The sequence below is a fragment of the Sus scrofa genome, chromosome 13, assembly GCF_054392235.1.
Source record: "Sus scrofa isolate SSC_HxYL_T2T_F1_AM1 chromosome 13, Sscrofa_HxYL_maternal_Yorkshire_Landrace_v2.0, whole genome shotgun sequence".
NCBI lineage: Eukaryota > Metazoa > Chordata > Mammalia > Artiodactyla > Suidae > Sus > Sus scrofa.
The window spans coordinates 46,108,630-46,129,263 of NC_139395.1; the positions used below are offsets into that span (position 1 = coordinate 46,108,630).

The 20,634-nt window shown below is 58.5% G+C and overlaps 1 protein-coding gene across 1 annotated transcript in view; it reads right to left on the reverse strand.

The window, feature by feature from the left end:
* The window catches only part of COL7A1 (collagen type VII alpha 1 chain), a 32,206-nt gene that overhangs the window by 8,381 nt on the left and 3,191 nt on the right, over positions 1-20,634 (reverse strand). Inside the window, exons 11-92 of the mRNA XM_013981657.3 lie at positions 20,486-20,602; positions 20,261-20,410; positions 20,048-20,176; positions 19,270-19,413; positions 19,057-19,182; positions 18,809-18,952; positions 17,863-17,982; positions 17,563-17,706; positions 17,083-17,208; positions 16,843-16,989; positions 16,437-16,559; positions 15,934-16,080; positions 15,569-15,703; positions 15,068-15,214; positions 14,850-14,986; positions 14,439-14,565; positions 14,208-14,354; positions 13,948-14,120; positions 13,814-13,849; positions 13,702-13,728; positions 13,564-13,608; positions 13,427-13,489; positions 12,938-13,009; positions 12,807-12,842; positions 12,628-12,663; positions 12,375-12,446; positions 12,028-12,105; positions 11,753-11,779; positions 11,617-11,670; positions 11,412-11,474; positions 11,260-11,319; positions 11,105-11,140; positions 10,864-10,908; positions 10,749-10,784; positions 10,069-10,113; positions 9,949-9,984; positions 9,797-9,829; positions 9,429-9,461; positions 9,215-9,268; positions 9,079-9,138; positions 8,947-8,982; positions 8,777-8,857; positions 8,643-8,678; positions 8,401-8,445; positions 8,148-8,219; positions 7,866-7,910; positions 7,588-7,614; positions 7,358-7,387; positions 7,147-7,227; positions 7,035-7,070; positions 6,924-6,959; positions 6,753-6,833; positions 6,448-6,483; positions 5,619-5,681; positions 5,490-5,534; positions 4,914-4,949; positions 4,806-4,841; positions 4,599-4,694; positions 4,455-4,490; positions 4,330-4,365; positions 4,164-4,211; positions 3,798-3,833; positions 3,565-3,687; positions 3,282-3,482; positions 3,149-3,184; positions 3,015-3,068; positions 2,763-2,831; positions 2,644-2,688; positions 2,466-2,528; positions 2,272-2,316; positions 1,936-1,971; positions 1,778-1,813; positions 1,586-1,630; positions 1,336-1,368; positions 1,196-1,258; positions 1,061-1,096; positions 901-981; positions 707-775; positions 517-552; positions 398-439; positions 205-249; positions 71-115 (exon numbers count right to left, since the gene is read on the reverse strand). Coding sequence (XP_013837111.1) covers positions 71-115; positions 205-249; positions 398-439; positions 517-552; positions 707-775; positions 901-981; positions 1,061-1,096; positions 1,196-1,258; positions 1,336-1,368; positions 1,586-1,630; positions 1,778-1,813; positions 1,936-1,971; positions 2,272-2,316; positions 2,466-2,528; positions 2,644-2,688; positions 2,763-2,831; positions 3,015-3,068; positions 3,149-3,184; positions 3,282-3,482; positions 3,565-3,687; positions 3,798-3,833; positions 4,164-4,211; positions 4,330-4,365; positions 4,455-4,490; positions 4,599-4,694; positions 4,806-4,841; positions 4,914-4,949; positions 5,490-5,534; positions 5,619-5,681; positions 6,448-6,483; positions 6,753-6,833; positions 6,924-6,959; positions 7,035-7,070; positions 7,147-7,227; positions 7,358-7,387; positions 7,588-7,614; positions 7,866-7,910; positions 8,148-8,219; positions 8,401-8,445; positions 8,643-8,678; positions 8,777-8,857; positions 8,947-8,982; positions 9,079-9,138; positions 9,215-9,268; positions 9,429-9,461; positions 9,797-9,829; positions 9,949-9,984; positions 10,069-10,113; positions 10,749-10,784; positions 10,864-10,908; positions 11,105-11,140; positions 11,260-11,319; positions 11,412-11,474; positions 11,617-11,670; positions 11,753-11,779; positions 12,028-12,105; positions 12,375-12,446; positions 12,628-12,663; positions 12,807-12,842; positions 12,938-13,009; positions 13,427-13,489; positions 13,564-13,608; positions 13,702-13,728; positions 13,814-13,849; positions 13,948-14,120; positions 14,208-14,354; positions 14,439-14,565; positions 14,850-14,986; positions 15,068-15,214; positions 15,569-15,703; positions 15,934-16,080; positions 16,437-16,559; positions 16,843-16,989; positions 17,083-17,208; positions 17,563-17,706; positions 17,863-17,982; positions 18,809-18,952; positions 19,057-19,182; positions 19,270-19,413; positions 20,048-20,176; positions 20,261-20,410; positions 20,486-20,602 — 5,807 coding nt within the window. The remainder of the gene's footprint in view (positions 1-70; positions 116-204; positions 250-397; positions 440-516; positions 553-706; positions 776-900; positions 982-1,060; positions 1,097-1,195; positions 1,259-1,335; positions 1,369-1,585; positions 1,631-1,777; positions 1,814-1,935; positions 1,972-2,271; positions 2,317-2,465; positions 2,529-2,643; positions 2,689-2,762; positions 2,832-3,014; positions 3,069-3,148; positions 3,185-3,281; positions 3,483-3,564; positions 3,688-3,797; positions 3,834-4,163; positions 4,212-4,329; positions 4,366-4,454; positions 4,491-4,598; positions 4,695-4,805; positions 4,842-4,913; positions 4,950-5,489; positions 5,535-5,618; positions 5,682-6,447; positions 6,484-6,752; positions 6,834-6,923; positions 6,960-7,034; positions 7,071-7,146; positions 7,228-7,357; positions 7,388-7,587; positions 7,615-7,865; positions 7,911-8,147; positions 8,220-8,400; positions 8,446-8,642; positions 8,679-8,776; positions 8,858-8,946; positions 8,983-9,078; positions 9,139-9,214; positions 9,269-9,428; positions 9,462-9,796; positions 9,830-9,948; positions 9,985-10,068; positions 10,114-10,748; positions 10,785-10,863; positions 10,909-11,104; positions 11,141-11,259; positions 11,320-11,411; positions 11,475-11,616; positions 11,671-11,752; positions 11,780-12,027; positions 12,106-12,374; positions 12,447-12,627; positions 12,664-12,806; positions 12,843-12,937; positions 13,010-13,426; positions 13,490-13,563; positions 13,609-13,701; positions 13,729-13,813; positions 13,850-13,947; positions 14,121-14,207; positions 14,355-14,438; positions 14,566-14,849; positions 14,987-15,067; positions 15,215-15,568; positions 15,704-15,933; positions 16,081-16,436; positions 16,560-16,842; positions 16,990-17,082; positions 17,209-17,562; positions 17,707-17,862; positions 17,983-18,808; positions 18,953-19,056; positions 19,183-19,269; positions 19,414-20,047; positions 20,177-20,260; positions 20,411-20,485; positions 20,603-20,634) is intronic.

The following is a 20,634-nucleotide window of genomic DNA, read 5'->3' on the forward strand; positions in this document are numbered from 1 at the left end:
GGAATGGTCTCTCACATCCACAGCTGTACTCCTCAATCCAGACTCAGACTCGCCCAGACCCCACACTCACATCTTCTCCAGGGTCTCCAGGCTCCCCCGCACGGCCAGCTTCGCCCTACACAGAAAGGGTGGTGAGGGTGTCTGGCCACCCAACTGGACCTGTCTCTGCCCGGTGCTCAAGCCCAGGGGCCAGGCCCACCTCACCTTCTCACCCCGGGGCCCTGGTAGTCCTCGGTCACCTTTGGCTCCCTGTGAAGAGAGGGGTTAGCGGCAACCGGGGTGTCAGGGTCATTGACAGCTGAGACGCACAGCAAGAGACCCGGGCCATGTGGGGTGGATTACAGAAGGTGAGGGTCACAGGGATGGGTGAACTGTGCTGTGGAGGTTCCACACTCACCGGCTCTCCCACCAGGTCTCCAGCAAGGCCTCCAGGGGTACCCTGATGAGGGGGAGGGCTCAGTGAGATTCCCTGGCTCCCACCACTTAGCCCCCATCCCGAGCCTCCTACACACTCACCTTCTCTCCCTTTGCTCCAGGGGGCCCGATCACAGCCTGCAGGATGTGAGGGGATTGGGAGAACACTGGGTGAGTTACCTGGCCTCCTGCCACCTCCCTACTCCCACATTGCCATCCTGATAGGAGGTGCAAACTAGGGTTGGGGATAGGGCAGAGAAGCTGATGCAGATGGTGGAGGTCAGGAAATCACCTGTCCAGGGGTCCCCATGGGTCCAGGCTCTCCTTTAGGTCCAACAGGGCCAGGCAGACCTGGAGACCCCTATGGCAGAACAGTGGGCAGAATTCAGTGCCTTTCCAGCCCCCAGCCCTCCTCTCCCTCCAGGGACAAGCTGGGCACAGGATCCCCATCACACACCCACAGAGAGCTCCCCCCAGAACACACACCGGCACCCCAGGCACTCCTCTCTCTCCATCTTTTCCGCTGGCACCATCACGACCTGGTGCTCCCGGCTTCCCTGTCTCCCCCTGAGAAGGAGAGAGCTCTGTCAGGGGTCTGCCCGCTGACTCCTGACCCTAGAGCCCAGCCCTGACCCCCAAAACTCACCACTTGTCCAGGCAAACCTGGTGCCCCCTGAGGACCCTGAGGGAAACAAGTCAGATGTGAGAAAGACGTGGAGAGCATGGGGCCTAGGGGGCAAGGACAGGCTGCCCCTGCAGGGACCTCAGGGGCTTCACTCACCACAAGGCCTGAAGGGCCAGGGGGGCCAGGAAGTCCCACAGCTCCAGTAGGTCCAGGCAGGCCCTGGGGGATGAAAAAGGTCAGGGCACTGCCAACCCCATCCAGCTCCCTGTGACTCGCCCATGGGCTGGGCCACTCACCCGTCCTGGTGGTCCTGTATCTCCAGGCTCCCCCTGCAAAAATCCAGAGACCACATGACCCCACAGATTGACGAGAGGCTCTTCAGCCCTGGTTCTCAAGCAGAGCCCACATGGACGGGGCCCCTTGGTGCTTGGCTGTGTTGCAGGGCAATGGCATCCCAGGAGGTTGGCAGATGCTATCCTGGTGCAGACGGGCTGCTCTGAGACGCCCCCTCCTTCCAGTCACACACCCACACTCGCCTATACTCACCTTCAGGCCAGAAGGTCCCTGGGGTCCCGAGGGGCCAGCAAGACCCTAGAGAAAAGTGTCAAGGGCAGGAAACAGGGGTCTGAATTATCCATCTGGACTCGTGGAGTAACTCAAACAACTTATCCACCTGATTCATCAGTGGGGACCGACACCTGTCCCACCCCCACCAGGCAATGCTTCCCCATCACTCACCGGGGCACCAGGCGGTCCAGGGTCTCCATGGCCACCCTGTTGAAGAAAGAGCCAGATGAGTGGGAACCACCCCACCAGGAAAACTGTGACAGCAGTGCCCACTGTAGGGGTTGGGCACAGGATGGGAGTTCGAGGGGTGAGGGTTCTGGGGTACTCACCACTGGGCCAGGGACCCCCCTCGGACCTTGTGGACCCTGGATAGAGAAGCGGGATGCTAAGCCTCAGTCTGGCTTCCTTTAGGCCTGTTCCTGCCCTCTGGAGGCCTTGTCTGGGGGCCCCACCTCTGCACCCCTCTCACTCCCAGGCACAAATCACCCTGTATCCATGGGCTGCCCACATGGATGGTACTCATGGGCCTATGTGCACTCACACCAGGTACCCAAGCACAACATCCCTGTCACTGGTAACTGGTGACATGTGCATACAGCAGCCAGCACAGAGCAGCGCGCACCTGTTCCCCAGAACCTGGGCCGGCTGTTCTTGCTACTACTCACCGGCTTCCCTTCAAGCCCAGCCACACCACGCTCTCCTGGTAGACCCTAGAGAGAACACGTTGAAGGCAACACTGTCCTTGTTCCCCCAACCCAGCTTTCCCCTAGACAGTCCCAAGCAAAGCAGACTCCAGTCCAGACAATACAAGGGAGAGCCGTGTGCATGCACGCATGTGCCTCATGGGGCAAGGACTCACCGGGCTGCCATCGTGACCCCTTTGTCCAGGCTCTCCTCGGTCGCCCTTAATGCCTGGCATGCCCTGCAAGCATATTGTTGTGCCCTGAGCCCCCATCCCTGCAATGTGCCCAAGGATACACCACCCCAGCAAGCCCCCACAGAGGAGGGGAAACTCATGGTGGGGTGGGAGGCCTCACCCTGTCTCCTTTGGGGCCTCGGTCGCCGTCACTGCCTGGCTCCCCCTGTAGGGATGACATGTCAAGCCAAGCTGTGGTGCCATGGCAGGGGTAGCCTCGGGTTGATCCCATACACTGACCTTAGCGCCCTTGAGTCCAGGAGGTCCTTGGTCTCTAGAGAGCCCAGAACCTATCTCATCCACAGCCACCTACAAACATAAGGTCACAGGAGAGAGATGTGTCTGTCACAGAAGCACGGAGGGTCATCCCCAGATCACAGGGTCCTGAAGGGTTATGGGGTCAGGGTCACCACACAGAGTTTCTGGGGCCCAAGCCAATGGCAGCCTTCTGGGGACAGCAGTCATGGCCTAGGGCAGGGCTGGGATGATCACCTTGGGGCCAGGGGGCCCAGGGGGTCCAGGGAGGCCAGGAGAGCCATCTCTGCCCTGCGGAAAAGAAGGAAATGTATGGTCGTCCCAGCACAGCCCGTAGGTAACCTGGCCCTGTGAAGTCCCACCCAGCTCACCTGTTCTCCACGTTCTCCTTTCTCTCCACGCACTCCCTGAAATGCAAATAGCAGGGTGGGGGCTGTGCCCGTGGGGAGTCTAGCTCCTCCTGACCCCTCTTCCCCAGGTATCCCTGCCCACCACCAGGCTTACCCTCTCTCCTGGTCTTCCAGCCTCCCCCACACTCCCAGCCCGGCCTGGAAGCCCAGGGATACCAGGCTTCCCAGGCTCCCCAGCAAGGCCGGGAGGTCCAGGGGGGCCTCTCTCCCCAAGGGCCAGGCCAGGTGGCCCCTGAGGGCCGGGGTCTCCACGATCTCCCTTTGGCCCACGATCTCCTGAAAAGCCAATGGGTCCCTGAAGGAGCAGAAGAGTAAATGCTGGTGGCTGTTCAATCACACCTTCCACAGGACACCCCAACTGAGCAGCCAACATATACCTCCTTGCCTGGGGGGCCCCGCTCGCCTGGGTTGCCCTTGGGGCCACGAAGCCGTTCAGGCACAGGCAGGAAGCTGCCAGAGCTTTCATCCCAGGTCTCCACGATCTCCCGCAGGGCAGACGTCTGAGTGACAGTGAGGGGTCAGAAGAGCAGCGTCACTACTGCAGCCACCCATGCCCTGGCCCGCCCTGGGGTTCCCACCAGCCCCCACGCCCGGCCCCCAAACAACCTACCTTGAGGCCAATGTTTTCCAGCAACCGCTCCACATTCTGGGGACACAAACTGGGTAAGGGGCTGCTCTCACAGGAGAAGTCCCCACACCATCCCCCAAAACAACCTCCATGCCCTCTTCCTCAGGCCTTTTGCCCAGAGGCCCCTTTAGCCCTTCGATGAGGCAGCTCGAGGCCAGTGGAAGCCCCTCCCTGGCATGACCCCATTGCCCAGGGTCCCCTCAATGCAAGGCTATAGGAATCCAAACAGAGCAGGAGGCAGAGCACACAGGACATAACCTGTGGGCCTCATGGCAAGTAGAGGGGACAGAGGTAGCCCCTACAGGCATGCATGTAGCAGTCAAGGACCAGGCCCCAGGCTTCACTCACCTGCACGCTCCCAGGCTCTCCTCTCAGGCCACGCTCTCCTGGGAGGCCCTACAGACACCAAGAGACAAGCTGCTGGACCCAGGATGGGGGGGGCAGGGCGTGTGTCAGGGAGTGCATATGTGGGTGCTGTAGCTACGGTGGCCGGTAGAAAATGTGGGGGCCTCACCTGTTCCCCTTTGGGTCCAATCTCCCCACGGTCACCCTGAGAACAGAGAATGAACAGTGGGGATATTGCTCTCACCCTGGGAAGGCCCCCATCGTACCCCTATCCCCCAGCATTTTCACACTCACCTTGGGGCCAGAACTTCCTGGCATGCCAGGAAAACCCTGAGACAGGACAGAACACAAAGAGGTAACACAGGATGGTGGCCTCCCAGGGTGGCAACATAATGGCCCCTATTGCTCCCAAGTCCTGGAACTACCCTGGACACTCACCTGGCCAGGGGGGCCGACCTGCCCTGGAAGGCCTGGGGGGCCCTGGAGTCCAGGGCTTCCAGGAGCTCCACGCTCACCCTTGGGGCCATCATGACCCTGTAGAGGATGCAGCCAGAATGAGGACCCCAAGTCTCCAGAAAGGAGTAGAGCCACACATCACAGGGTCGGGGTCAGGGGTCAGAGGTTGCAGAAGACTCCAGCACTCACTTCTCTCCCAGGGGCGCCTGAATCTCCCTTCTCTCCCTAAGGAAGACAAAGGCGCTTCAGACACGGCCCCAGCCTGAGCCCCAGCAGACTCCAGGTGCGGGGCCTCACCTTCCTCCCGTCTTCTCCAGGGTCTCCAGGTTCTCCCTGCAGGCAGAGAACTCACATCAGACCAAACAGAATGAAGCATTGTGTGTGTCTTGGTATCTGTCTGCAATCCTGTGTTTACCTCACTAGGTGTGGCCATATGTATGTGAGTGACTGTGGATACGAGTGCATGTGTTGGTATGTCCCTCCAAGCATCACATGCCGGGGCCTTGGATATGTGTCTTTATAGAGGTCCACGTGTGGCCTGGGGCCATGTCATAGCAAGCATCTGAGTGTGGACACAGGTGTCTGTATGTCAGCATGCCTCCAATATCCCTGGGTAGGGCTTCCCACCTGCATCTGCAGCTCTTCACCTGTGCTCGAGGCTCTGGTTATGTTGGCCTGGGTTGGCCCATCCAGACACAGGTCGGCTTGGCCACCTAGCTCACCGCGTCCCTGAGGCTGCTATGTGCACGCGTGGACATGTGTTTCAGGATGTATCTGCGTGTGGGTGTGGTACACAGGTGTAGCACACATCTAGGCTGTGTCCACATGTGAGCATTTTTTGGGGGTTTCACCATGTCTACCCTAGACACTCACGTTTTTCCCATTCAGGCCAGGCCTGCCGTCCTCGCCTGGCTTTCCCTGTGGGAACAGATCATTGGTCAGAAGTCAAAGCTGGGGTGAAGGCAATAAGGAGGCAAAGGGTACCATGAAAGTGGGACTCACCAGTGCTCCAGGAGGACCAGGGGGGCCAGGGGGGCCCTGTTCTCCTCGAAGGCCTGGAAGTCCCTGGGAAAAGTCTTTGCTAAGATTGAGAGGGCCACTGAGATATCCCCTGTGGGCACATCTATGGACTCAGAGGACCCCACGAAGAAACTCTTCCAGTGTAGCGACCCCTCAGAACTGAGAAGTGCTACTGAGGTCCCATGGCTGAGACCCCATAGGGTAGGGAGATCCTGCTGAAACTCCCAAGGGAAGAACACTCAAGATTTTACTACAGCCTCCAAGGAAGAGAAGCTCAGAAAGTGGGATTCAGAGTTCCCGTCGTGGCTCAGCAGAAACAAATCTGACTAGGAACCATGAGGTTGCAGGTTTGATCCCTGGCCTCGTTCAGTGGGTTAAGGATCCGGCATCACCGTGAGCTGTGGTGTAGGTCCCAGACGAGGCTTGGATCTGGCATTGCTGTGGCTGTGGTGTAGGCTGGCAGCTGCAGCTCCAATTGGACCCCTAGCCTGGGAACCTCCATATGCTGCAGGTGCGGCCCTAAAAAGCAAAAAAAAAAAAAAAAAAAGAAAGAAAGAAAGAAAGAAAAAGAACACCTAGCAGTACCTGGCATATTAAAAGTACTGAATAAATATTAGTTTAAAAAATAAATAAATAAATAAATAAAAAGAAAGTGGTATTCTGCTGAAACTTGCCTGCCAGGGACTGGGATCCAAGGACAGGGCTTGACCAATTCCCGCTACCCCCACTGATGCTGTGACTATGATGTCTGGGCTACAGTTCATGCTTCACCCCTGAGCCACCCTCCACCCTAACATCTCCCCGTACTTACATCTCTCCCAGGGTCCCCGGCCTTGCCTGCAGTTCCCTGAGGAGAAACTCAAGTCAAGGAGTCTACAGTGGTCCTGGGGTCAGGGGCACTGCCTGCTGACAGGGCCACTAGTAATTGTAAACCTAAGGCCTGTCGGGCAGTAACATCCCCACCACCACTGCCACCCAAGGCAGGGTACTAGGAAGAGACACAGGTGCCCCATCTGGCCTCAGAGCTCACTGAGACCCAGAAGACTCAGGTGAGACTGGAGCCAGGCAAAGGGGGTAGGGAGGGGGCATGAGCCAGCAGCAACCACCTCGACTCACCTGCAGCCCAGGGGGGCCGGCGGCTCCTGGTTTCCCATCCAACCCACTGCGGCCATCCAGGCCGGGGGGTCCCCGGTCACCCTGAGGGAAATAGAACAGTAAGAGTCCTCAAAGGAGGAGATGGATCTGAGCACCTGGGCTCACGGCTGGAAAACCTACAGACCCTCTCACCTTTTCTCCTGCTGGGCCTCGGACACCTGGGTCCCCCTGCAGGGAGCAAAGTCAGTGAGAGATGAGGGCAGGAGGAGGACTTAGGCTGAAGGGGCAAAGTGCATCACTCACCTGTGGACCTGGGGGCCCCCGAAGTCCACTGATGCCCTGAGCACAGGGGGAAGAAGAAATCAGAGCAGGCTTTCCCAGGCCCACACGTCCCCATGGGACCAGGCACACTCACCCTCTCCCCAGAAGCTCCAGGGGGACCAGGGTCACCCTTGGGTCCTCGAGGACCCTCCTGTCCACGATCCCCAGGCTCCCCCTGCAGCAAAGACAGGCGTGTTGAGGGACCAGCACTAGGGCCACCAGCATGCCTGAGGCAGAACCTGTCATGGGCATGCTGGGATGCCATCCTGTGCTCACAGCTTCTCTCCACCCACGGAACCTAATACCTTCTCTCCAGCTCCAAGTCCTGTGTCCACCTGTGGGGGGAATGGCCAGGGAGAATAATTCAACTGGTGGAAGAGGGGTTGGTGAGGGGAAATGAGGCTACAGGATCAGTGAAAACCTCAGGGGGCAGTGGGGGAAGTGAGAGTCAGTGGAAGGGAAGAGGGCACACCACGTCAGGGCAACAGGGGAAGGTGATGGAGATGACAGAGAATCAGACGCAGTCATCCCTTACCAGCCGTCCAGGGGGTCCTGGGGGGCCCTGGGGAGGGAAATAATTATGGTCAGCAGAAGCCCTGAGGCCCCAGGGTATGGCTCAGGTTTGCCCCAATATTAACTCTGCCCCCAAATACCCTGCTGCGCCCCAATGCCAAAACCCAGAAGGCAGGTCAGGCCTGGAGGTGGCCATCAGGGCTCCCCACCTTGACCTCCAGGCCCTTAGTGGAAGTGTTGGCAAGACTGAGCACTGGAACCCTCTATCCCTCCCGAGTCCGGAACGCTAGCACTACTCACTGGCTCCCCACGGTCACCCTTGGATCCAGATGGTCCGGGGCTTCCCTGCAGAAAGTCAGAAGGTCAGGATCAGGGAGAAAAGGCAGCCATTTAGGGGGGCTTTGGAGACACCCTAAGGACTTGTGGGAATCCTGGTGGCCTTTGGGGGTTGTGATGAAGGGGTCACAGGAAATGAGGACTGTGAGGGTTTTGCACGGCAGGGTTGAGCTGGCAGGGTCAGAGGCTGGGAGTTGGATGGTTGGGGAATGAAGCAGAGGTTAGAGGTCAGAGGTCAGGACTCACATTTCGTCCATCCTCTCCAGGATCTCCTTGGTCTCCCTTCTCACCCACAGGCCCCCGAGCTCCAGGTGCCCCCTGAAAAAGAGCAGCTGGTCTAAGAAGACCCTCCCAGCATTTTGCAGATGCGCCATGATGCCCCATACTGCCCAAGGTTCTCCATCACCTCAAAAACCATGTCAGACTTTCCCATCACCTTCATGCTCACCTCCTAGAAGTTCTCCCATCACCCTCCTTACTTCTCCCTTCAAAGCCTCACCCGAAGACCACGCTCGCCAGCTTTTCCAGGCAATCCTGGGTCACCCTGGTGGTAGAGAGAACACCACACCAAGCAGGTGAGTTAGGCTCAAACTAAATCAGGGAGTAATGGCAGAGAAGAGCCTGGGCACCAGCTGGACAGGAGGCAGGGGAATGGACTGGATAACCTGGTGGAGTTCCCAGCCCCTTGGGATCACAATTTAAGGGTAAAGGATTAGAAACCACAGTGGGAAGGAATCTTACCGGGGGGCCCTCGTCACCTTTCTCTCCAACTTCACCCTGTGAGACATGAGAGTCAGTCCTGGTCCCCAAACCCCCAGTGATACCAGAAATACTCTCCTCCCCATCCCCCTGCACCACCAGCCCAGCCCTCTTACATCTCGTCCTCGGGGGCCAACGAGTCCTGGGGTACCAGGCCGCCCAGGGTCTCCCTTCTCTCCAGGAGGCCCTGAGTCACCCTATAGAGGAGGCAACAGTGATGCAGAGGTGACCTTGGGGAGGAGGTGACCCCAGAAACACTGGCGTTCCCAAGGTCACAGGTACTCACCGGAGGTCCTGCTCTGCCAGTGAGGCCAATGGGACCCTGCGGGACATGAGGAAAGGGGAGAGGACTTAGTTGGGGCTCCCAGGCACTACCTCATCTCCTTCTGTCACACTCCCCATTCCCATATTTACTCACCCGCTCTCCAGGGTCTCCCTTGGGGCCAGGGTCTCCAGGAAGAGCCAAGCCAGGTGGGCCCTGTGGGGAATGATCAGAGGACAGGGAACACAACCTTCACCTTCCCTACTCCCCCTAAACACTTCCACATACTCACCCGCTCCCCTTTGGTTCCTGTAGCTCCTTTAGGCCCAGTGGGCCCCATGTCTCCCTGGAGGTGACAGAAACCATCAGCGCCAACCCTGGGCTCCATGACCCCCACCCACCCAGCAATCATGCCAAAACCCTCATGACCTCCAGGGGGCCCTGGGAAGGTCCATGACCTTGATCTCAACCCCATAATAGTCTCCCTTCCCTCTCACCAGACTTACCTTCTCTCCTTTGGCTCCAGCACCTCCAGGTCCCTGAAAACAAATAGGACAGACATGGCTTGGCCTTGCCTGGGGATCAAACTAGTACAGACTTGATTGGGTTTGGGGTTATACAGAACCAGAAGTCACAAGGTCACTAGTGGAAACAGGTCAGGGGTCACATAGGGCTCGTGACCTGTCCAGTGGTCAAGGGGTCACAGGCTCACAGCCAGGAGTTGGAAGGCATGTAATGGCCTAAGGAGAGTCAGAGCTCTGAGCCTGCCCAGGGTCCCAAGGTTATAGGGTCACAGCCTGGAACACTGGTTTCCAGGCAGGTCACTGCTTGAGGGGCTGTGCTGTGCTTAGAGCCCCACCCTCCCTTCACTCACCACTGCGGGGTCCCCAGGACGACCAGGCTCCCCCTATGGAGAAAAGACAGGGACAGGGAAGGGTCAGGGACCCACCGAGGAACCCAAGGTCCTAGTATCCCACCTTCCACAATCCCTGGTACCTGAAGGACGGACCCCAGCCCATGACCCACCTTCTCCCCTCGGCGGCCAGTGGGTCCTGGTGGCCCCTGCACGTGAAGATAGCGTGAGCCCAGGATGGGGAGGAACACATGAAAGCCCCACTCCTGGTCCCACCACAGTCACAGACTCACTTCAGGACCCTCAGCTCCAGGACGTCCAGGAACTCCCGGCGGCCCCTGGGGAAGACGAACAGAAATGCTGACCCAGGAGGGTAGGAGCAGGGGGATTATGGCAGATAAGGGCTAGTGGTTCAGAACAAGGGTCCCAGAAGATCAGAATTTAGGTTGGCAGGGAGTTCCTGTTGTGGTGCAGCAGAAACAAATCTGACTGGCATCCATGAGGACGCAGGTTTGATCCCTGGCCTTGCTCAGTGGGTTAAGGATCCAGCGTTGCCGTGAGCTGTGGTGTAGGTCGCAGACATGGCTTGGATCTGGCGTTGCTGTGGCTGTGGTGTAGGCCAGCAGCTACAGCTCTGATTCGACCCCTATAGCCTGGGAACCTCCATATGCTGCAGGTGTGTCCCTAAGAAGCGGGGAAAAAATAAAAAAGAATTGAGGTTGGCAGGGGTCAAACTCATCAGGAGGACAGAGATAACTAGGTGAGTGGAAGTCAAGGTCAGTTCAGCAGGTCAGCAAGCTAAAAGCGGGTCCCCGGGTTGAGGGTTAGAGCCTGCTGCATAAGCACAGATCAGTAGTCATGTGAGAAGGGGTGGAGGGACAGGGGCGGTGGAGTTCAAGGGCGAGAAGTCAGACCCAGGAGAGTGCACAGGGTCCAGGCCGGCTGGTGCTGGCACTGGGGTCAGTAGGCTCACCTGCGGTCCCACTGGTCCAGGGGATCCACGTTCACCCTGATGGAAAAGAATGGGTCAGAGCTGAGCCTGGCCCCAGACCCTCCGGGGCCCTGAGAGTCCCTCAAGCTGCACTTACCTTTTCTCCAGGCTCACCCACAGCCCCTGTTAGTCCTCGGTCACCCTAAGGAGAGAGAGGTAGGAGTGGGGAGTTCACCATCAAATGCAGATAAAATGTCTCCAACTCCAATCACCTACCTCTGAAACCATAGGCCCTGACCTGGATAGAACCCTTATCTCCTGATCCTCTGGCCTCCTCTAATCCTATAGGGCCCAAGGTGTCCCCCCTCATACCTCGCCCCTCCCAAAATGGCACTTACTTTGGGGCCAGTGTCTCCAGGAAATCCCCGTAGGCCCTGAAACGGGTTCAGATATTTGGGTTTGGGCATAAGGATAAAGTAGAGGGTTGGTGGCTGAGGGTCAAGGCTGGAGCCACGCCCACCACACTGAGAATGCCCAGCCTTCACACACTCACCCGCTCACCCGGGACCCCAGGTTGTCCCGGAAGGCCTGGGGCTCCATCCTCAGAGTCCCCCTGAAGGAGAAACAAATGAGTAGAAGACCCTGCCCCCAGCACCCACAGGCCCCCACCTCAGAACTAGGACACCAAGAGGCCAGGTCTCCCACCTTTTCTCCTTTTTCTCCAGGGGGGCCAACTGGGCCTTGGGGTCCAGGGCTTCCAGGAAGACCCTAGGAGGAAGTGAGTAAAAATGTGAGCCACATACTGAGGTCCAGTACCCAACGAACTGCCCCAGAAGAGCCCCCAGTTCCTCTATCCGCATCCCCAAGCATGGTACCCAAGGTCCCCAGCAAAGCCTCCATGCTCCCTCACCGGCAGCCCAGGGTCTCCTGGAGCAGCAGTGCCATCACCTGGTCCAGGGGGGCCCTGGGAAAGAAGAGCAGGTCAGGGGCTGACCAGGGGGCATAGGACTCCAAGCCACACCCAGCATACCTTGTCCCTCACTTACCCGTTCCCCACGATCGCCTTTCTCACCCTAGAAAACAGATCATGACTCATGACCCTGGACCACACCGCCATTCCCCAAGATACCAGAAAGAATGAGGGCCTTGAGATCAAATTGGATTACGAAGGTCATGGAGGAACTGAGGAATCATGGGTAAGGGTGGTCAAGAGGTCACATAGGCTCAGAGTAACCAGTAGGGGGTGTGTGGGTTTAAATGGGATCACCAGGTCACTGGATCACATGGAGGTGATGAAAACATGTGGTGATCGTGCTGTCACCTTCACAGCTGTTCCAGGAAATCCTGGGGGACCACGGGGTCCTGGGTCCCCCGATGGGCCACGAGATCCAGGGGGACCCTGTTGGAAGAGGCAAAGTATAAAGTACAAGACCATAGGAAGTTTCCTCAATCTGTGGTGCAACAGATTGAGGATCCGGCATTGCCGCAGCTGTGGCACAGGTTGTGATTGCAGCATGGGTTTGATCCCTGGCCCAGGAACTTTCACATGCCATGGGCACAGCCAACAATAAAATAAAAAAGTGCAACCCCATAGATGCCCTACTCTTGCCACCCCCTATTGATTCCCCCACCACACATCTCTTGCCCCTCCCATACTCTAGAACTTACTGGAAGTCCTGGGTCGCCTTTCTGCCCAGGAAGCCCTGGGCCTTCGCCTCCAATGACTCGTCCAGGTTCTCCCTACAGAACAGAGGACATCAAGCAGGATTCAGGGTATGGGAGCCTTGAGGTGGGAGAAGCCCCTAGAGGTCCCCAGCTAGTCCTCATCATGCCTTAGGCCCTGCACAGTGTCTGGCCTAGGGCGACCCTGCTCCTCCCTGGGACATCCTGGCTTGGCTCCATCCCTCCTTCCTTCACCTACCGGCTCTCCCTTTGGGCCTCGAGGTCCTCGCTCCCCCTGAGGACAAAACAGAATAAAGGTTGATGCTTGGTCTAGTGCATTCCAGGGTAGGCCCCCCTAGGCTGACCCCGCCCCCCCATCCCAGGTCCCCACCCTGCAGAAAGAGCTCTGAAAAGATGCCGGGAGGGAAGGCAACTTACTGGTTCTCCACGAGGGCCAGGCCACCCTGGGGAGCCCTGTAAATGGAGGCCAAGGTCAGACCCGTCAGGTCACCCCACCCACTCAAGCCAAGTGTCTCACCATGTGACCTGTGAGGGCAAGTCTTGCTCACCTTTGGGCCAGACGTTCCAGGAGTCCCAGGGCGGCCAGGGCTGCCTGGTGATCCATCTGCCCCAGGGAAGCCCTAAGGAGGCAAAGAGGTCAGGGCAGGCCCGGGTACTCCCTCAGTGCCCCTGGTTCGCTGGAGGAGCCCTGACTGACTACTCTTCACCTGGACCCTCACCCTATAGGCCCCTGAGTGTTGTTGGGGATGGAGCAATGGGGCAGAGAAGCTGCCCCTCTGAGCTGAGGAGCCTAACCCTGGGCACAAGGGCAGGGAAGAGGCCAGGGCCCCTGCTTTGAGGACCTGGAGCATCATCTTCCCAGGCTCTCCAGCGGAGCTCACTGGCCCTTCTCCAACATCACTGCTGTGGTTTAGAACGTCCCACTTAGCCTTCTAGGGATTCTCTGTGGTTCTCACTCCATTTTTTCCTTCTCTTTTCTAAAAATCCTGAGGAAACTTCAAGGAGTGTCTTGGGGAACCTCAATGGTCTGCACTCACCCTCTCACCCTTTGCAATGGCACTTCCAGGAGGCCCCGGGGGGCCAGGAGCACCGATCCTGCCCTGAGAGGAGAGAGCAGGTGAGGAGCAGTGTGCTGGTCAGGGTGCAAAGGACAGATGTGGGGAGGGGCACTTACCGGGAGGCCAGGGGGGCCAGGAGGCCCAGCTTGTCCTCTCAGGCCCTAGGAAGGATGATCAGTGAGCCCTGTGCTGCCAACCTCCCTCTGCCTCACTGACCCCCAACCCATTCTCTCCCCACCACAAGAGCCACTCACCATCTCTCCAGGTTCCCCCTTCTGGCCCTGGGGAGAGACATGTCAGACAAGGGTCAGAGTGGCAAGCCCCAAGAATGAGCCCTCAGCCACCCTCTCAACCTTGGACACTGACCTTTGGACAGTGCACCAGGCACGGCTCTGGCTGTGGCTGTGGACACAGGGTCTCCTTGAGATCAGGCAGTTCTATCAAGAGCCCCCAGGCACCCTCTTTTCCACCACCTCATCCCCCAGAGGCCCCTTCCAAACCTGGCTGGTCAAAGCTGTCTGACACAGGGCTGTTGCCAGGCCACTGACTGCCCGGTCCAAGCTGGGACCATCATCTATAGCAAAGAAGTTCTGGACAGGGTCCATGCCTGGCACCAAGCGACGCAGCTGCTCTGGGTCAGCTCCCGCCAGGCCCAGTATCATCACTTTGAGCCCTAAGGAGAGGTTCAGCAGCCTGCATGACAACCCTGCTGGGGCCAACCTTATTCCCAGGCCCCAGGCCCACCAGCCCTGCTCCTTACCAGCTGCCTGGGCCTCACGGATAGGGCTGAAGAAGTCACCTCTCAAGGGCTCATCCACAAGCAGAACCATCACCCCCGGCACCTGCCGGCGGCGTCCAGGAGCATCCAGTGCCAAGAGGTATCTGTGAGCTGTAACCACTGCTACACCTGGGAGAAAGGGTATGTCAGAACCCCAGGGGCACCAAAATCCAGGGGGAAACCCCAAGAGTCCATGTCCACTGTGGCCTTTACCCAGGTTGTTCCCACTCGGGTCCATGTAGGGGATGTTGCGGATATTCTGCAGGATGATGCCAGGATCATAGGAGCTGTTCAGCGACAACAGTGGGGAGGGCCGGTGACTGTAGGACAGGAGGCCAACCTGGGGCAGGGAGAACACAGGGCCTGGGGAGAATGACAGAGCAGGGATGGGAGACACAGGGCCTGGGGGGAGACACAGGGCCCAAGGTGTGTAACTAAACCTGAACTGTTAGGGGGTCAGCAGTGATGGTGGGACAGGGAGCTAACGAGCAAGTGAGGAGATCTGGGGCCTGGAGAAGGGCTGGGAGAAAGCCAGGACCAGTGATGGAGCAGGAAAATGGTAGCTGGTGTGGGGCCGGGGGAGGGCTGGGACAGGTAGGGGTCTGGCTGCCTCTGGGGCCAAACCTGGACTCCTTGTGGCCCAAGAGGCCCAACTGAAGACACCAGGCGCTCCAGGGCTCGTTTCACAGCCTCTGAACGATGAGCATTGTCTCGAGTGGTATGCAGCAGGAACACCACGTCCATCAAGCCACGGGGACACACTGCAGGGAGGGGGCTGAGTAGTTGAAGCAGTTGGACCATCTAGCTCCCCTCCTAGGTCCTTCCCACTGTGCCCACCATACCTGGGTTCTGTGTGACTGAGGCCACAGGACCCTGTACACCCTCCCGAACAGGTGTCAGGGAGAAGATGTAGGAGACGCCAGGCTCTAGCGCTGTTACCCGCTGGGAGTTTGAGGTCCCTGAAAGTGTCTGTGAGGCCCCAGGCAATTCTGCAGCAGAAAGAACTCAGTTGAACAGGAGGCCTTCTTGGAGTTCCCACCGTGGCGCAGTAGAAACCAATCCAACTAGGAACCATGAGGTTGCAGGTTCGAACCCTGGCCTCACTCAGTGGGTTAAGGATCCGGTGTTGCCATGAGCTGCAGTGTAGGAAGGATCTAGCATTGCTGTGGCTATGGCTGGAAGCTGCAGGTCTGATTAGACCCCTAGCCTGGGGACTTCCATATGCCATGGGTGCAGCCCTAAAAGAACAAAAGACCAAAAAAAAAAAGCAAAAAAACAAAAGATAGGAGGCCTTCCATGGAGCCCCCACTGCCAGCCCACCCCAACCCTGGGCTCCTCTTCACCTTGGCCAGGGCCTCTGAGTGGCCTCCAGGATAGGATGTAGCTGGATACACCAGACACTGGGGTCCAGGCCAGAGTCACAGAGTCAAGTGAGGTATCTACTACACGCAGTTCAGTGCTTGGGAAACGAGATGACTCTGAAGGAGGAATCAAAGACCAGGGATCAGAGTCTGTGTGCCGAGAAACCCAAGGGGAGAGAGATCTAAGGAGATCCTGGGGTAGATTCATCTTGGTGAAGGAAGTGTTACTGGAGGTCATGCTCAGATCACCCCAGGTCAGGCATGGTGAGGGGTGCTATGGGAAGAATCACTTAGGGTCATGGGTGGCAGGAAATCTGGGGGGGTCATCAGGAGGGGGAAGAGCACACCAGTGTACGCAGTCACTTCCGAGGGGGGCCCTTCTCCAGCTGGCCCCAGGACGCTCAGCCATATGCGGTATTGGGTCGCTGGCTCCAGCCCGTCCAGTTCGTAGCTGCTGAGCTCTGGGCCCAGGACCCGGGACTGTTCCTGGCCACCTAGGGCAGGAGTGAGGGTCGGGGCTGGAGGCACGTGGGAGGATGTGCTGCGGACTGGAGTTGATGGACACGCCCACCTTACTGACTCCCTCACCCACCTTACTCATGATCACCCCACCAGCCTCCCTGACTGACCCTGCTGGTGGGGTCCATACTCCTGACTGATCTTCCCCATCCTCATTGCTCCCACCCATATAGGTGACTCATCCCAGGGACCTTCATTGATCCCGGAGACCCCCCCAGACAGACCCTGCCCACTTTCACTGACCTCGCCCACCTCACCCACTTTGCCCACTGACCCTGTCCCAGCCCCACCCCCACTGGTCCCTAACCCCCTACAGGAGGGCACCTCTCACCCTCAGGTCGCCAGCGCAGACGGAAGCCGCGTACCCCAGGCACAGGCTGCCAGCGCAGCCTCAGAGAGTGCTCCCCTCGCTGTACTACACGAAGTGTCTCTAGGGCTGGCGGAGCCTCAGGCGCTTGAGAGAAAGCGTGGGAATCAGGGAGCCTCCGCCCCTACAGATCTCTATGCCCATCCCAGACCAACTCTGGAATAGGCACCGCCCCCAACCAGCGCCACTGCCTATCCCAGGCTGCATGCCTCTTCCCCCTCCACCCCCAACCCCCGAACCCCACCCCGCAGATCCCACCCCAAGGCTCATTACCAATCGCTGGTCCCTTTTCCATTCCAGAGCGCAAGCCCCGCCCCCAAACTCTCCAGGCCACCAGCCCAAGGCCCTCCCCAGCCCCAGCTCTGCCTACGGGTGGTGACGACAATGGAGACAGGTGCGCCCTCACGATCTCCCACGAGTGCAGTCACTCGCACTGAGTAGCTGACTCCGCCTTCAAGGCCCCGTATTTCTGCTGAGTCCGTGTTTCCTGGGAGCATCTGCTGTCTTGTGGGGCCACCTGGCAGACGAACAAAGGGCAACGGTCAGGGGTAAGGGTAGCCGACCAGAGGGAGCAATCCCAGACAGGAAGGGCAGGGACAGGGAACCATACCCTCACTCCGGCCCCAGGCCAGTCTGTAGGCTGTGGCTCCAGTGACCCCCACCCAGGTGACTCGTAGAACATCACTGGAAGCATTGAGGATCTGCAGCTTGGACACACTGCCCACAGGCTGAGGGTCTAGGGGCAGAGGCAGAGAAAGGGATCAGGGGCCACTGGCTGGCTGGCAGAGAAGAGAGTAGCAGAGCAGGCATGGTCAATGTAGGGAAGTCTATCTGAGGGTCAGTGTGAGGTTAGTGTGGACAGGTCAGCACAGGCAACTCCTGAGAGGGAGAAGTTCAGTGTCTTGGAGCGGGCAGTGTGGGAGCATCCAGGAGGTCACTGCGGATGGCCACCTTGTCGATGTGGGGTAGGTCCATGTGGGAAAACATGAGAACAGCTGCAATGGAGTGAGCAGCTGGAGAAAGTCAGGAATACACAGCAGGGCAGGGCAGCCAATGAGATGTGGTTGGCAGCTGGCCAGGGTCCACTTACCAGTCCTCACAACCACAGAGGCAGGGGGCCCATCTGCGCCAGCCACGTGGGCCCACACACGCACTGTGTACTCAGTATCTGGCTCCAGACCATCCAGCTCAGCCACTGTGGTCTCCCCAGAAACCAGCTGGGATTTCTCTGGGCCTGGGAGTGAGGATGGAGGCAACTCTAGGACTAGCCAGACTTTGCCCTCCAATGCCCCCACTAGACCCCTAAGAAACCCCTGCTCCCATTCCACTCAGACCTGCCCCCCACAACCCTCCAAAACCTTTGGTCCCTTCTCAAACTCCTGGTCCCCACCATGGCCTGAATGCCAGGAGACCCTGTATCCTGTGGCACCAGGAACCCTGTTCCAGGTGATGGTGACAGATGAGCTGGTGGCTTGAGTCACACGGACTGTCCTCACTGGGTCCACTGGGTCTGAAGGGGAGAGAATGGGGGGTCTGATGGAGGAGACAGTGGAGGCTCTGATGGGTTCAGTCTTGGGGGGCCCTCTAGTAGGGGAAGGCAATGAGAGTCTAACAGGAGGCAGAGATTTGATAGGGGAGGTAATGATTGGGTCAGATGGGGACGGAGTCGGGGTTCTGCGAGAGGGAATAGTGGAAATCTGAGGTGCCAGGTGATAGGAACCTGGGAGACCAGAAGGCCTGACAGAGATGGTAACAGGGTTTCAATGGAGGTATTAGAAAGCAGTGAGGGAGGACTTCCTGTTGTGGCGCAGCGGAAACGAAACTGACTAGGAAGCATGAGGTTGTGGGTTTGATCCCTGGCCTTGCTCAGTGGGTTAAGGATCTGGCATTGCCATGAGCTGTGGTGTAGGCTAGCAGCTACAACTCTGATTAGAACCCTAGCCTGGGAACATCCATATGCCATGGATGTGACTCTTAAAACCAAAAAAAAAAAAAAAGAGAGAGAGAGAAAGAAAGCAAGCAGTGAGGGAGTCAGACAAAGGAGAGAGTATAGGTTTAGAAGGAGGGTTCAGGCCCAGCAGAAAAGGCAGTGGGATCTGAGAGATGAGGTGGTGGAGATAGGAGGGTAAGGAGAGAAAGGGAGAAGGATTCGAAGGAGGTGAAGGCTTAAGAGGAGGCAAGGGAGACTGAAGGAGGAAGCAGGGCCTCCAAGGGAGGTGGCAGTGCGGATCTGAAGGGAAAGAGAAGTTCTGCAGAGAAGCAATGAGAGGGAAGGCATGAGGGTCTGAAGGGGCCCTGGAGGTGGGGAGCCAAGGGGCATGTGGTCAGGCCCTGACCAGTTCGAGCCACGATGACCGCAGGGAGGCCCTCCTCTCTCCCTCGCAACGCAGACACTGCCACCTGGTAGGAGGTCCCAGGCCTCAGCCCCGTGATGTCTGTGGCAGTAGCTTCTGGGGGCAACGTCTGAACGGACTCCAGACCTAGAGTCAGAGAGAAATGTTGGCATGGCTCATGCCTGCCTGCCCCTCGGTCCCCCATACCCTGATGGTTCCCCTTGGCAACCCTCCCACACACCCACACTGACCATTGTCTGTCCTCCAGCTAATCCGAAATCCACTGGCTCCAGGAACAGGACCCCAGGCCACCCGCACTCGCGTTGTGTCTGATGCCACTACCCGCAGCCCCGGGACGGCAAGTGGGGCTTCTGGCTCTGCGAGTTAAAGATAGAGGTCAGGAACCAAGACTAAGACCAGAATGAGTCAGGCAGCTTCCTCCACAGCCCTTCTTCAGTGCTCACCCCGGCGGACAGTGAGGACACTGGCACTACCCTCTCGGGCACCCACTCGAGCTGACACCCGAACTGTGTAGCTCAGCCCAGCCCGGACGTCATCCAAGTCAAAGGCTGTCTGACTCCCGGGAAGCACCAGGGTCCGCTCCACCCCTACGGGAGAAGGCAGGGGTCAGTGAGAAGTAGGGATGTGGGATGAAGGGGGTGAGTGATGGACAGAGATACAAGATGCAAAGGGCCAGTGAGGGATGGGACACAGGACGCCAGGGGTGAGAGATGAGGATGGGGGATAAAAGGAGTCAGTGACGGATAGTGACATGGGATAACAGGTGCCAGTGATGAATGGGGATACATAATGATAGGGGTCAGTGGACAGGGACACAATGTGTATGATGTCAGAAGTCAGTGGACAGTGATACGAGTTAACAGATCATGGATAGACAGGGATGTGGGGTCGATATTGGAAGGGGCCATAGGATGAGAGATCGGCGTGGACAATGGTCACAGCTAAGCTTATAGAAGGGCAGGGGTAGAGCTTGTGCTTGTGGAGAAGGGTGAGAGCCATGGTCAGGGATGTGAGAAAGGGAGTGGAGACAGATCCAGGTGAAGGGACAGGCAGGTGCAGAGCGGGGGCAGACAGACTCTGTGTCAGGCCTGGGCTCAGTGCCATCTTGGGAGGTGGATGGACAAGGAGAAAGGAGGAAGCTGTAGAGACCCAGACGTGGAAAGAGACAGGGTAAGGGTGCAGTCCGACACCGAAGACTGAGTCTGGCTGTGTCCGCCTCACCCTGGGTGCTCCGCATGGTGATACGGTACTCGGTGGCACTGGGTACTGGGCTCCAAGACACTCGCACCCGCTGCCCGGGCAGCTCAGTCGCCTGTAGGTCCATCACAGGGCCCACAGGCAGCTCTGGCCCTGGTGGAAAGCACGGCCTGAGTGAGGCAGCCTGGGGCCCCTGTCCCTTCCCCTCTCATTTGCCCAGCCCCACAGAGCCCTCACCAGTAGGGACCACGGTTGCAGGCGTGGCCACCTCGCGGCCCTCCAGCAGCGTGTAGAGTGTGAGGCGATACTCTGTGCCTGGCTGCAGCCCATCCAACTGGTAGTGGGTCACATCAGAAGGCAGCACCACCTTCTGTGGTACCTCCAAGCCTGCAAAGATGACAGGGTCAGTCCAGCTGAAGAAAGGCCAGACCCAGCCTGCCCACCCCTCCCTCATGCACAGACCACTCTCACGCCGCCACTCCAGCCGGTAGCCGCGAGCCTCAGGCACCAAGTTCCAGGAAAGGAGGATGGATGTGGGGCCCAGGATGAGAGGTCGCAGGGTCTGCTCCACAGAAATGTCTGCCCAGGGCACATGGGACGTCAGTGGGCTC